The 15018-nt window shown below is 39.0% G+C and overlaps 1 protein-coding gene across 1 annotated transcript in view; it reads left to right on the top strand.

Moving 5' to 3' along the window:
* LOC117936761 (RNA binding protein fox-1 homolog 3-like) overlaps window positions 1-13526 on the top strand; it is a 713247-nt gene extending 699721 nt beyond the window's left edge. The window contains exon 16 of the mRNA XM_034860139.1: window positions 13282-13526. Coding sequence (XP_034716030.1) covers window positions 13282-13284 — 3 coding nt within the window. The 3' untranslated portion in view covers window positions 13285-13526. The remainder of the gene's footprint in view (window positions 1-13281) is intronic.
* Window positions 13527-15018: the final 1492 nt, after the last annotated feature.

Below are 15018 nucleotides of genomic sequence, written 5' to 3'. Positions count from 1 at the left end.
GTAAATAGCATCTGTGCCTGCTGTGTCTGATGGGATCGTAAAGAGGGGAGTCAGTAGCGCAGGAAGAAAGGGGAGTGTGAAGAGAAGCAGCAACCGAGGCAATTTACCCCACAGATTAGAGATAAAAGAGTTCAGTCAATAAGCACTGATCTCATTTGAAGATATACCAGAATGACTAGACTTACACACACACACACATGCACACACAACCACACACTAGCTGGTCCAATGCGGTCTTTTCTCTCGTTCTCTTGCTGTTTTTAACAAGGATGAGGCCATTGTCATAGTAAATATGGATTGGACAAGTCTCCCATTCCCTGTTTCACCACAAGTCTTTTTTTCTTCATACAGACAAAATGTGGCAGCTAACATGTCTGCAGCCTCTTAAGCCAAGTCCCTGCAGTTTGTACAACTTTGCCACTTGTTTTCCCTTATTGTTCAGTCAATCTACTGCACATTACAATCCTTGCTTCTAGTAATGTACAAATGAAGCTAAATTAAGCAGTAGTTGTATTTTTGTGACCCAACTAGATGGTGCTCTTGGTTTAAAGAAAAATGCTCAAGGAATGGCAAATCAGTGTGCTTTCAACCCTGTACTGAAAAGAGAGTGTCCTCTATTTGGCTCAGAAAAGAAAATGATTCACCAAACTGGATTTGGACATGACTACTTGTATGTTGCACATTCCTAAATTAATGTTAGATGAATGAAAGGTTATTAAGGGGGTCCAATAGTTCAATTTTGCCATAGGCCCTTGGAGCAGGTTAAATAGCCATGGATTTGTTGACAGAAAAATATAAAATGTCAATCTTGTCCTGGAAGGTCTGTGACAACATGAATAATTTAAATAGTTCAAAATAGTTGCTTAATACTTGACCTAGTTAAAAGCTTGTGAACCTGGTTGTGTATTATATCGAGTAGAATGTACTTTTAGTGGTGATGGGATATCAACTGCTTTTCATAACTATAAATGTAAAAAAAAAATGTTTTTTTTAATTCATTTCTCTTTCATGCACTTTACAATTTTAAAATGAATGTTAAGTTTGTGAAAGGCATTTAACCAGTATTTCTGAATCATAAAAAGAGATTTAATAGCATGTTAATTGTCTATTATTTGAATTCATATTAGCATTAGGTTCTCATAGCCCACTACAGAATATGAAAATATACGTCAAAAGAGAAAAAGAAAAATGTGCTTCCTTTTGTATAGTAATATAAATAATGGTTAGGGTTAGACATTGGCAACATTTTCTATGATGAGAAAAGGCTTTAACTCTGTTTGGATCAAATTTGATGTATTTCTATGTTTCTGTGTTTACGTTACTGTGTGAGGTGTGTTTTGTTAAAGGAGCATTCCGATCAATATCAACATGTAGCTCTTTTGTTTGGACATTTGGAGTGCTAGAAGCAAGAAAAATGAAAACAATTGGTCTTCACTACACCGTGTTATCCTCCTGCTAGATCTAAATCTAGCAGGAGGATAACACAGTGTAGTCAAGACCAATTGTTTTCACGCAACAGGCTTAAACAGGGCAAGTTTTAAACTTATTTTTAGACATGCTTGAAATGTCATTACAAGTTTATTTCAGCCAGTGTACATAACTCTGTTCATTTCCTGTTTTCCGGTGAAGTCCACACTAGTTGATTTCTACATACAATCCAATACTCCAAAATGTATTTTTTACCACAAAAAAACGATTTGCCATTGTTATGTCCATAGTAATTACCAGAGATGGGAAGTACAAATACTTCATTACTGTACATAAGTAGATTTTTCTGATATTTTACTTTACTATATTTTTATGTGGCTACTTTTACTCCTACATTTTTACTCAAATATTGGTACTTTCTACTACTTACATTTTACAAAGTTGGCTCGTCACTTTAGTTTTGTACAAGAGGTCGTAATGTCGAAGAATAGCACAGACACACGTCACTCACCGCAAGGGTGCGCATGCACCACACGGAGGAAATAAGTGAGAGAAAAGTAAAAGAGAAAAACTTTTCCGGAGGATAATCAGTTGAGATTATGTGTGTGCATCCTTGAGAACGTTAATTTGTATAACTTATGTTGTCAGTTCATTTAAGCCATGTGGTTGTTTTGGTCTATAGTTGTTGCACATTAAAAGTAACTTAGCTAGTGTTTTTTTTGATTGTGTTCTTAACCTGTTAGCTAGTTTGCAAAGTGTTTGATTACAATAAAGCATCAAAAGGGAGAAGTTGTCTCCGTGCGGGTTTTAACAGACACACCTGGGGCCAAGTTGGAAACCAGAATCAGCTTTAAATTCAGTCCAAATCTAGTCCTCACAAACAAGTTTCAAATAATTTCATTGCAGTTATCGTTATTATTTTTCGCATCATCAATACCATATTCAGTCTAATTGGATGGGAATATACTGTACATAGCACTTGACGCACCACTAATACGACTCAACAGACGCGCCGTGTTTGAAGCAAACATTTTGATAAGGATAAAAATTCCCCCAAAAAGCGCTAAGTCACGGTATCTGGAGGCAAATGCCATTCCAAAAGCAAAAAGACCAGCTGCAGACAAATCTGAGGAAACATCTTTATGATTTATACTTTACAAGTAATACTCATGCTTTTGATACTGAGATTGTAACACAAGTATTATATTACCGACATGTAATTAGTAATGTGTTACTATTACTGCATTACAGCAAAAATGAATATTCTAAAAACACTGACACAATGTTGTTATGATACCAAAGCTCCGTCTTTGTATCTCTATCAGCCGAAAGTGTTAATCTGCATTGTTGCTTAGTTACCTTTGCACATGCGCGATAGCTCTTGAACTCTTGAACTGCAGGTCAGCTGCGGTGTCCGGTTCCACAGTGTTGCTACAAAATTATTATTATGGACGTAACCACGACAAATCATTTTTTTTGTAGAAAAAATGTGTTTTGACAATTGCTAGTGTGGACCTCACCGGAAAACATAAACAGAGGTATGTGTACTGGCTGAATTAACAAAACCTTTATGCCTTTCTGTCATACCTACTGTCAAATTTGCTATGTTCACTCACAAGGAATAAAATTTGCAGGAATGGGTAGGCACTTGTAATGAAATTTTTAGCATGTTTAGAGACTAAAAACAAGTTTAAAACTTGCCTGTTTAAGTCTGTTGGATGCTAACTCTAGCAAGAGGATAACACAGTGTAGACAGCACCAATTGTTTTCATTTTTCTTGTTACTGACAGCACTCCAAATATACTACATGTTTTAATCAACTGGAATTCTCCTTTAAGCCATAGGCTTATTACTGTCTATAGCAATGTTACTAAATAACCACTACATGTCCAAGCTCTAGGGCAAGACAATTTATTTATTTTGTGGTGTTTTGGTTTGTTTGAGCTTGTTTCAGTTGGGAAAATGGAGAGCACAAGTTTAAACGATTGTCAATCAGTTTCTGGATTTTACGGCATCTCTAAAAAAGTGTCCAAAGCCTGTCCTGAGGGATGAGGGTGCCAACCAAAAAAACGTATTTAAAGTTGGCATTAATGTGAAAAATAAATAGTGGATTGAGTGTCACTAGAGTGCAACATCTTTCTATTTTTTGCCTATCCTTCCATAAATACTGTACTAAAAAATGTACATAATCAAATATTACCTTAAATTTCTCCATATTTCACACATCTCTCCATCCTTTTTAATTGTACATGTAGCAGCATTTGCTCCTGTTTTCCACAGAACAGAAGCACACCGTTCCCTTGTTTTGGGAGTTGTACAGCATTTTCAGCTGTAAGTTACCTTAAATTCCTCCATATTTTACACATCTCTCCATCCTTTTTAAGTGTACATGTAGTAGCATTTGCTCCTGTTTTCCACAAAACAGAAGCACACGTTTTCAGGTGTAAGTTTAAGGCTGCTACTAACACAATCTTAGTTTTTTGGCAGATGATGTGATGAAAGTCCCCGTCTGGCAATACATGGCTCCTTATGCGGTTTAATTGGCTCTCTTAATGCAGTCATTTGTAAGATCACCATCCAAATGCAAAATGGTTGACACTTGACTTTTTGCTTGCTTGTTCCACTGACATACAAGGGGTGGACAATACAACAAAAAATTCACAAATTTGTATTTTTGTATATAGATAGTGGACTATATTGTTACAAGAGGTCTTTTGAGTAGTTACCTGATAGAGCAAGTGCTGAGATGTGACATGAAGGGGTATGTATGTGGGATGCAGATTTTTGCCCAGGCCAAAGCAGCAGGTGTGGAAATGAGATTGTTTCTGGTGGGGAGACAATCTCAGGTGCAGAACACTGCACGCTGATGGCTCAAAACCACAATACTATTCAAGACAATGACTCTAAAAGAATATTCTTGTTTTGCCACAACACAACGTTTGTAAATATACTATTTAAACCTGAACCACAACATCCAGGAAAAGCGGGGTGACTGAAATGCTAAACTAGAACTGCACGCAGTTTCAACGGGGTCCAAGCCTCCCCTCGCAAGTTGTCCCCAGCGACCCGGGGAGCGCACGAAAGCGGAACCCAAAGTGAACCTGCTGGGGGGGGGGGCAAACGTCGGGAAGTACGGAGAGGCGCTGGTAACGTTAGGGGTTAGTAGTGCAGTTTTTCGACTCCAAAAAAACTCTGGGCTTCTAGGCTGGATACAAGAGGTTCATAAGAAGGCCCAACATGGTTTACGTTGATAATGGTGCCTCCTAATGGCCTATCTTTACCAAATTTGGTACAGAGCGTCCGGGCGGCATACCAAACAATCGTCACATGTTTGGTGTTAATAGCATTTATTGTGGCAGAGATACTGCAATTGCAAATTTCCCATTTAAATGCATTGACTGTTTTGACGAAACCAAATGAATGTTGATTTTATCGCCCTCTAAAGGCTGATCTTTACCAAATTTGGTAGAAAACATCAAAATGGCGTCTTCAACAATGCTCGCACGTGATCTGTTGATAATATTAAATTTGGCCGAGATATGATATACTATTTTTTGGTAGCGTACCACAGAAAAGATGATTGGTCGTCAAATGCGCAGACGTTATCTTTGCAAAATTCTTTATGCAACTTTTTGTCAGGGCCAACTGGAGATGCTATAAACCAGGTTTCGTGCGGATCTGTTGCACAGCCTAGGACGAGTTCGTTAAAGTCCGTTTTGCACTTATCGCAATATTGTGAAAATAATTGTGAACGGAAATGGGCGTGGCCTGTCTCATGTGTCTCCACGTCATGTAGTGAACATGTGGACATCAAGAATTTTAATGTGTGATGTATAATGTAGGATTTATAGGCAAAAACACGTTTGACGTCATTGTAGCGCCACCTAGTGGTCCACATGTGTAATATTTGGTAAGGCAGGTCTGCTACCGATTGTACATCTACCCTGTTAATTTCAAGTATTTTACTTTAGTTTAACTGGCTACTCTAAACGTTGGCCCATAGGCCACGCCCACTTGTACCAAATAGTACCCCTATGTAAGAACCACCCCAGGATTGGGCCTAGATGGTATCTATCAAATTTTGTAAAATTCGGATCAGCGGTTCATGAGATATAAAGTTATTGTATTTGTAGCGCCCCCTAGCGGCCAATGTTCGTAAAATTTGTTTCTGAGCCTCAGAGGGACATAGCAAGTGTTATTCTAAACTTTGGCTTTGATAGCATTTATCTTGGCCGAGATATGGCAAAGTCAGTTTCTTCAGAGTTAGCTACACAAATTTGTTTGCGCGTAATATGCGCAATTTTTATTGTATAAATAATCTTTATGCAACTTTTTGTCAGGCCAGTCTGGAGATGCTATGTGGCAAGTTTCGTGCAGATCCATTGCACGGTCTAGGAGGAGTTTGAAAAAGTTGGTTTTTGATAAATCACGATTTTCCACGCATAAAAGTCTAGGCGGAAGTAGGCGTGGCCTATATCACGAGATTCAGTAGGATCCAGGGAACGCGTGGATGTTAGTTTTTTAATGTCCGATGTACGGTTTGGGAGCTATAGGGCCAAACGCGTTTTTTCTGGTATAGCGCCACCTAGTGTCGGAAGTGGGGCAATTTTTTGCGCCTGAGGTCTTTGCAGACTTTCGGACCAGTCCTGAAAATGGCGCGTCGCCACCATGTATGGTTTAGGTTGCAGCACCAGTTTTATGCGGAGAAGAATAATAATGGAGGAAAATCTTAGCGAAAACAATAGGGTTCCACAGCCCTGCTGTGTGAACCGCGTATCGCTTGCGATTACTGCGGTGCACGCATCCTCGGGCTTGGACCCCTAATGATGATGATGAATAATAATGGCGGAGGAAAATCCTAGCGAAAACAATAGGGTTCCACAGCCCTGCTGTGTGAACCGCGTATCGCTTGCGATTACTGCGGTGCACGCATCCTCGGGCTTGGACCCCTAACTAGAACTGCACGCGGTTTCAACGGGGTCCAAGCCTCCCCTCGCAAGTCGTCCCCAGCGACCCGGTGAGTGCACAAAAGTGTAACCCAAAGCGAAGTACAGGAGCTTTGCTTGGTCATGAAATGCCCACACAATTACATAGCAAAATTCTTTATACAACATGTTGTCATGGCCATCTGGAGATGCTACACACCAGGTTTCGTGCAGATCTGTCACACGGCCTAGGACGTAAAAGTTGGTTTTGCACTTATTGTAATATTGTGAAAATAATTTTGAACGAAAATGGGCGTGGCCTATATCATGTCACTCAGCTTGATGTAGTGAACACGTGGACATCAAGATTTTTAATGTGTGATGTATATCAGGGCGGCTGTGGCTCAGTTGTAGAGCGGTTGCCTGCCAATCGGAAGGTTGGTGGTTCGATCCCCGCCCCTGCAGTCATTGTCGAAGTGTCCCTGGGCAAGACACTGAACCCCGAGTTACCCCCGGTGCTGCGCATCGGAGTGTGAATGTGTGTGAATGTTTATCTGATGAGCAGGTGGCACCTTGTACGGCAGCCCCGGCCACACGTATGAATGTGTGTGAATGGTGAATGTTTCCTGTAGATGTAAAAAGCGCTTTGAGCAGTTGTTAAGACTGGAAAAGCGCTAAATAAATACAGCACATTTACATTTATATTGTAGGAGTTATAGGCAAAAACACGTTTGACGTCATTGTAGCGCCACCTACTGGGCAACATGTGTAATATTTGGTAGGTCTGGTCGGCTACCCACTGTACATCTACCCTGTTAATTTCAAGTAATTCACTTTAGTGGAAGTGGTTAATCCAGACGTTGGCCCATAGGCCACGCCCACTTCTACCAATCAACACACCGCTCCAAGGACCGCCTCAGGAGTGGGCCTAGATGGTATCCATTAAATTTTGTAAAATTTGGATGAGCGGTTCATGAGATATAAACTTGTTTTATTTGTAGCGCCCCCTAGTGGCCAATGCTAACTTTTGTCAGGTTGGTCTGGAGATGCTATGTGCCAAGTTTCGTGCAGATCCATTGCACGGTCTCGGAGGAGTTCGAAAAAGTTGGTTCGCGATTTATCGTGATTTATCAAAATAAATCGCGATTTTTTATGCATAAAAGTTTAGGTGGAAATGGGCGTGGCCTATATCAAGAGATTCAGTGGGATTCAGGGAACACGTGGATGTAAGGTTTTCTAATATCCAATGTACGTTTGGGAGTTATAGGGCCAAACGCGTTTTGTCCTGGTATAGCGCCACCTAGTGGTGGAAGTGGGTAAATTATTTTTGGCTGAGGTCTTTGCGGAGTTTCGGACCAGTCCTGAAAAGGGCGAGTCACCACCATGTACGGTTTAGGCTGCAGCACCAGTTTTATGCGGAGAAGAATAATAAGAATGGAAAAGGAAAAACCTAACGAAAACAATAGGGTTCCACAGCCCTGCTGTGTGAACTGCGTATCGCCTTGCGATAAAAACCTTACAAAAACAATAGGGTTCCACAGCCCTATACAGTCCTCGGGCTTGGACCCCTAATAAGAAGGAGGAAGAATCCTAGCGAAAACAATAGGGTTCCACAGCCCTGCTGTGTGAACCGCGTATCACTTGCGATTACTGCGGTGCACGCATCCTTGGGCTTGGACCCCTAAAAAGACCAAGGCCGCCGACCAAGCGTTTGATTTTGACGTGCTGAAAGTGAGCTGTGTTGAGCAAATGGCTTGATCATTACCAAGAATTGGTAACACCCAAAAGTTTACATGCCAGCGCTCGGTAGGAAACACACGGGGCAGCGGACCAGGACCGACAGCATGGTCATCGAAACAAGCAGCCATCTTCAGACACAAAACGAGACAGCATAACCCCTATTAGGTAGGAAAGTGTACAGTAAGCTTTTAACAGTTGGGAGCTTGCGTTTGGGATATAAATGTTTGCGTGTGTTATTCAGGTTGGTCAGGCATTGTTGTGAAATTATGAACATTAAATATTTGGAGTCAGAGGTCTGAGGATGCCAGAACTCATAACGATTATTTAGATTATATGTTGCTAAAGAAAGTGAGCGAGAACATAAGCGTCAGGAGAGAGCAAAATCATTGAAACATAAACAACAGGAAAAAGAGGGAGTATAAATGGAAGGAGCTTGAGTTAGAGATCGCTAAGCTAGTCCTGGAATATCCAGAGGTTTTCCAGCGTGTCTAGTCACTCAGTCTCAAGCAAAACTTGTTCCAAACCACATCATTGTTTGCTGTAGCTTAAACCAGAGGGCCTACCTAAATTTGCTGTTGCTTTGGGATTGTTGGTGACAGAGCCCAAGTCTAAAAGACTGACAGAGCAGGCTTCTACTATCAAAAGAGGCACAGGGCAGCCAATTTAAAGGATACATATTTTTCATAAAGCCATAGTAGAACTCATCCCAGCAAAGTCAAAGTACAGTTGAGGTGCAGATGTGAGAATAACTGTTTTGCATGTCTATTCACTGCAGACATGAAAGCATTTAAAAATGGGTGCTCTCCTTTTCCGTCAAAGTTATGGATTTAGATATCAATTGATTTTTAAAAAGAGTTTAGATAAAAAAATAACTTAACAAATGCTATGTAGTTTAAACATGTGCTGTGTGATTTCTGTGTAATTTCGGCTAATGTTGTTATTTGACGATGATAAGTGATTTTTACTAAATCTTTGAAATATTATATGTTAAGTTTTCTTTTGTATTTTTTTTGTTTGTTTTCTCTAATATACTCTTGTGTGTTGTATATATGTTGTCCCTGCACAAATATGCAGCTTAGTACATATTCATAAGAAGGGCTGCATATTTGTGCTATTGGCATAAATAATCTTCCTGTTTGCCCTGTATAAGTGAATGCAGCTCCTTTTTTGTTTCATTGTCTCTGCTACAAACATATATCATATTTAAAGCTTTAGTGCCAACACCTGTCATGTTCTTTTTTCGTTTGTTCTTTTCTAGTATCCATTGTCCACTCACATATGAGGAGGAGGTAGTTTCATACAAACTGTACTCATATACAATTCATCACAGACAGGTGTAGGGAAGTCAGGAGAAGCCTGTTGGCATCTTTGTGGAGTTGGAGGGGAAAGTACAGTGGAGGTTTCTGGTGATGGGGTAGATGGTTGTGGGGGGAAGGTGGGGGTCACCGGTTTTCTCAACCCATTAACTTATGTGGGAGGTAGTTGCCCAAATGAACAGCAGCTGAGCAGCTGTCGGAAAGGCTCTTCTCTGCATCCCAATCTCAGTCCCAAACCTACCTCTCCGCTCAGTCCTTTCTGCTCTCGGCTTTCTTTCGCCTCTGCCATGACTGAAATAGGTTTTTCAAGGCTGATACTTTTACATTTCGACTGGTTGGTCTTTCAGTAATTAACACATTTTATCTTGTTAATATCCACTGGGTCACTTCAAAAGTTCTGTTAAAATTGAAACAATGTTTTCCGCAATTCAGTCGTTTATATTATTGAAATCAGAAGCATTAAAGCATTGTTCAAATCAAGTGCTCAAGTTATTGCTATGCTATGTATCTATTCCTGGCTTATATATGTTCCTCTAGTCCTTATGTATCCACCGATCAAAAGAATCAAAAGGGTTTTTCATAAAAATGTATCCAAGTTGTAAAAATCCCCCTGAAGAGTCCATTGCTAACTATCTGCTAGCTGTTAACATTTTTTATGGAACTTGTTCCATCTGAAAGAATCTTTTCTCCTCTTCCTGCACTGTGTTGCTGGGTTTGTTTATTTACGTTAGGTTTCTGCATACACAATAAAACTATTCCCACTTTTCTGTAGTTTCCACCCCAGGACAGCCCATGACAGCGAGCTCTCCTAGTGTGAAACATCAATAAGCTGTTTCATGTTAAAATGAGTTGTCATTGGCTATCAAAAACGTCAATCGTTACAATTGTAGCCAATCAAATTCCATTTCCAATGGTGTAAAGTATGATAGGAAAGTCCAATGGTAGCCAGTCTAAAGGAATGTGTAACAGAGCCAGCAGTCACACTCAAAAAAGATGATCAACAAGTTTTGAATAAATATACAATGTCTTATATTCATCTAAAGGTCACAGAAGTGAGTGAGAAGTGCAAAATGCATTTAAAAGAATTTGGTCACTTGGAGAGAGCTTTGGAAACGTTTGGGGACACCAGTGATACCACATACCGATAACTCCCTGGTTACCAAGAGGCCTGAAACTCTATACAGTGTACAGTGTTCATTGGCGGTTTCTGTAGAAGGCCAAAGGAAGCCTGGCCTCCCCATACAAATATAAAACACAACTTAAAATTTAAAACAAAATGTATAATTCCCACTGATTTTGCTATTTCCCTTATCCAAACATTCCATTACAATTTTCTTCTTTGCCCTTTTGCCACTGCAGGCGTGATGCAGTCCTGTCTGTGCTCTGTCTAGTTAAGTGCTACGAAGGCTCAAAGAAGGCCAGCTATTTCTGGCATCCCTAAGAGAAAAAGTAAACATTTTCCGCCAATCAGTTTGAGGCCAGGTTGGCTTGAGCTTGACATTAAATAGTCAATAGTCGATTACACAATCTTGAATTTTTTGTGAAAAACTTGCTTTTGAGCTACAAGTGAAAACTAAACACAATGGTAGGCCTACACCGAAGGGGGTTTACAATATAACGCATTGCATTTTGGACTTTGTTTACATTCATTTTCCACCAAGAGCACTCAGCGACAAACACAGAACAGGGAACCTTGTACCTGAACTACTATCAAGTTTAGTGTAGGCTCTGTTGTAAAGTCTGACGGTGCTCGGTCAGCACAATGACATCATGTTAGAAAGTACAGCCAAAACAATATATCATAAACGGAGTAACATAGGGTTAGCCAAGATGCTAAAGGCATTGATAACAGTGATAACCAAACCACACAGTTGTATTACTACTTCTAGTTTTATTACTATTTTTGTGGTTCATAAGCAACCTGTTTCTTGCACATGTCCCATTAATGCAAAAACTGATGTTAACATAGGAAGTCAACGTGGATTCTGACAGCTGGACTAACATTAGCTGTCTATATGAAGCTCCCCGCTGAGGTCCTAAAATGTTGACGTTAAGCCAGGACGGAGTTAGTAAACTGTTAGTAAGAATGAGCTAATTAATGATAACAGAAGCATTTTGACTTGGTGGATGTCACTTTTAAATTCATGTTTAAACAGTACTACTAACGTTACTCAATCTTTCTACAATAAAGTTAGCTCCGTGCAATAAGATATGATCGGTCCTTGTTTTGACTTCTTTACATTAGTGGATGTGTGAAACACAATTTAATTTTATGTGCCGCTGGTGCATAAAAAAACATTTAAAGGAACCTTGAATCTTGTGGTACTCACTCCTGCTAAATTTATTTAAGCGATGTGACAAAAGCATTTTGTTTTTACATGCTGGCAGGAGTGAGAAGGGCATAATTTGCTAACGCTAGCCAACGTATTTATAAAAACTTAAACATTTCAGTAGTAATTTCAGCATTTAATTAGTATTGGTATTATTTAGGTAAACTCTTCAAATTATATTTGACTTCTGGAATTCGTTAAACAACAGTCATTATGTAACCATAAACCAAAATGATCCATGCTACGGTCAATAGCTTCCTCTAGCTACAATTTGCAATGCACCGCCAGTGGTGTTGTTGACAAGATGTAGACAATATGTGTGGTGTTTCACATAGTGTGGCAGAAAACTTGTCTTAATTATTGTTATTCAAATATGACTTCTTATAAGACAAGGACCCAAAAAACAGTTTTGAATCACGTTTGAGCTGACGCAGTGCAGGTTGTGTTTAATCACATGCTGAAAAAGCACATTTGCAGAAACTTGTTTCACATGAACTCTCATACATTTATTTTACTTCTATAGCTTTTTTAATTATGAAATGGAAAATAGGCGTAAATAAAACAAAAACAGGTCATTATTGTAGCAAAACAATTTGCAAATGTATGTGGAGAATTGTGCAACTGTGTGAGTAATGACATTTGTAAATATGTGAAAGAATCTCTTAATGCATACCGACATTTGTGAATGTATACAGAAATCTGCATATGTATTATGTGTATATGTGTTTGGAGTCAGTTTTGTCAATGTGTAGCAAATCTGTAAATGTGTAGATAAAACTGTAAATCCATACATAGATGTTCTTGGCTTAATAAGTATTTTGCCTCAATAGCTGAAAATTAGTGCTATAGTACTTGAGTCCAGACTCAGACTAAAGATGTTTTTTTGATGTCTCGGACTTATCATGAACTTGTTGATATTTCCACTCAGACTTGTCTCAGACTTAGCCTTTGGACTTGCCAAATATTCTAGTTGGTCTTGAAATATGCTTAATGCTTTTTTCTAAAGTAACTTTATCCCTCAAAACAAAACCATGAATGATGCAGGCTTGTTCAGAAAACAGACACACTGTCAGCAAGCACTTTGTACTGTGGATTCTTCAGGACAAGTAATAAGTTCAAGAATGGGAACATCAATTTAGTCCACCAATTTCAATTAGTCCTTTTTTATATTCAATGGTTTATGATTTATGTGAAAAAGAATGAAATGTTTTGTCTCCAGTTAATTAGAACCTTCATAATTAGACTAAAACACACTCTCACAAGCGCCTGGCAGCAGCAATGAAGCCAATGCAGCAAAGGTATAACATGTCTATGCAGCCCAGCAAGCTTAAAAAACACAACATGCAAGTGCAGTGTGTGACCGTCAGATTACTACTACACTGTTCAGTGGCGTAAGTGAGTTGTATTAATGTTGTTTGTAATATGAGTAATATGAGAAATATCTCATATAACTTTATACTGTATAAAACCAAATTTACCTCCTACAATGTCATTGTAAAACATGTATTATTTACACTGACTTGCTTGTTCTCTGTTTTTTAGTAAATAAAAGAAAACCTAGGTGGATGAGTGCAGATGGACATCAAAAAAAAGAGAAGAACAACATGGACACAGAAGGACACTTAAAAAAAGATTAACAAAAATAAGAGCCGATTTGTAAAGGAGCCCTTCTATCAAGAATTACAGGGATCTGAAAGGAGGTCGATGTGGGCCTGCTCTGAGGCCAGGGACTGAACCATTAAGCTTGTAGTTTTGGCAAAAGGAAGCGTCCTGGCTCTGACCCCTGATAAACAAGCCTTGCTAAGTGGAAGAGACCATTTTGAGAAGTCACCATATAACATTTTATTTTTGTAAACTTTTTTTAAGTTTATGATTTCCAAAAAAAGCAAACACTATTGTATGTAAATACATATTATATATTATATGTGTGTAATATAATAAGTTTGTTTAAAAAAAATTTGTGTCTTTGCAATTTAGAAGAGGGAGTTGAAGAGATGCTAGCTTTCTCCCTGTCTTCTGATTATTACCCACCACACCCTACCCCCCTCACTCTTGGTGTGTGTGTGTGTGTGCGTGTGCGTGCGTGTGCGTGCGTACATGTGGGTGTGTTTGGTTGTTAGGGGTGGGGGTTTGGGGGTAGGTGATCCAGCAGACATGTCACTGTTTAATTGTTAATGGAATATGGAGTCGCCTTCAGATAATGAAATGCTTTTTGAGCCTGTCTTCCACTGATGGACTTCAGTAGAGTAGTTGTTTGGCTAGATTGTTCAAGCAGTCTGCATTTTGAACAGTCCAAAAAGTAAGAATTATCAACAAGTATCCCTTCAAAAAATAATAAAGATTTGTCAAGAAGTCTGCATTTTGAAGATTCCAAAAAATAAGAATTATCAATAAGTATCCCTACAAAACATAAGAAAGATGAATAAGTATCCCTACAATAGTCTGTGCAAATTGTTAAAAGAAAGGATATAAATGATGTGATCATTTGACACAAGCTGAAGTCCACAATGAGAGCTGAAATGTCTCAGTAGTAGGTCATGTCTGCTGGAGGCCTGACTGTCCCTTACATCACTACCAAGCCTTTTGTTGTGGTGTTGTGGTTTGAGTTGGCTGTGCTGTGTAGTAAAATTCTTTTGTACATTGTGTTAGATAGGTCAGGGAAGGATAGGGGTGGGTTGGTTGAACAGGCAGTCTGAGGGAGGGTACAAATAAGAAAAATGGGAGCTGTCTACATCAAAGCCTCAAAGGAAAGTTGCCCATTCATCCTTAAACACAGACTCCCACCACCGTGAGGGATGGTGGGATGAGAGAGGGGGGAAAGCCCTATATGAAGTCAAAAAAAGTGTCACAAACAAAAAAGTTTTACTAAGAGTCTCTTTAAACCTTTCTATTTATATGGATCTCTACTTTAATAACATCCTTCTATATTTAAACGTTGTACTAATATCATGCTGTCAGGCATGGTCGGAGAGTCAGTTGTAGCCATTTACTAATGTTGTATTTATTGTATTACGAGTAAGGGGTAAAAAAACATTTATATATTAACATAGATATATCTATTTGTTATCTGCAACTCTTGGACATAACTTTGTCTTTGATTTTCAAATTCATGCAGGATTCAATGAATTGTCAATGTATGATAAGGTTTCTAACTGTGATATCTTTTTTTCAGTTGACGTTCATTTGGTTTTATTTCCCTTCAGTTTTATTTCCCTTCACCTACTGAATGTATCTTCAAAAACTCTCAAACTTTTTAGGTAGAAGTTGTTTTATTTATAT

Source organism: Etheostoma cragini, chromosome 21 (genome assembly GCF_013103735.1).
Source record: "Etheostoma cragini isolate CJK2018 chromosome 21, CSU_Ecrag_1.0, whole genome shotgun sequence".
NCBI classification, from domain to species: Eukaryota; Metazoa; Chordata; class Actinopteri; order Perciformes; family Percidae; genus Etheostoma; species Etheostoma cragini.
The sequence above is the reverse complement of the archived record's forward strand: the minus strand, read 5'-3'. Positions and strand labels throughout refer to the sequence as shown.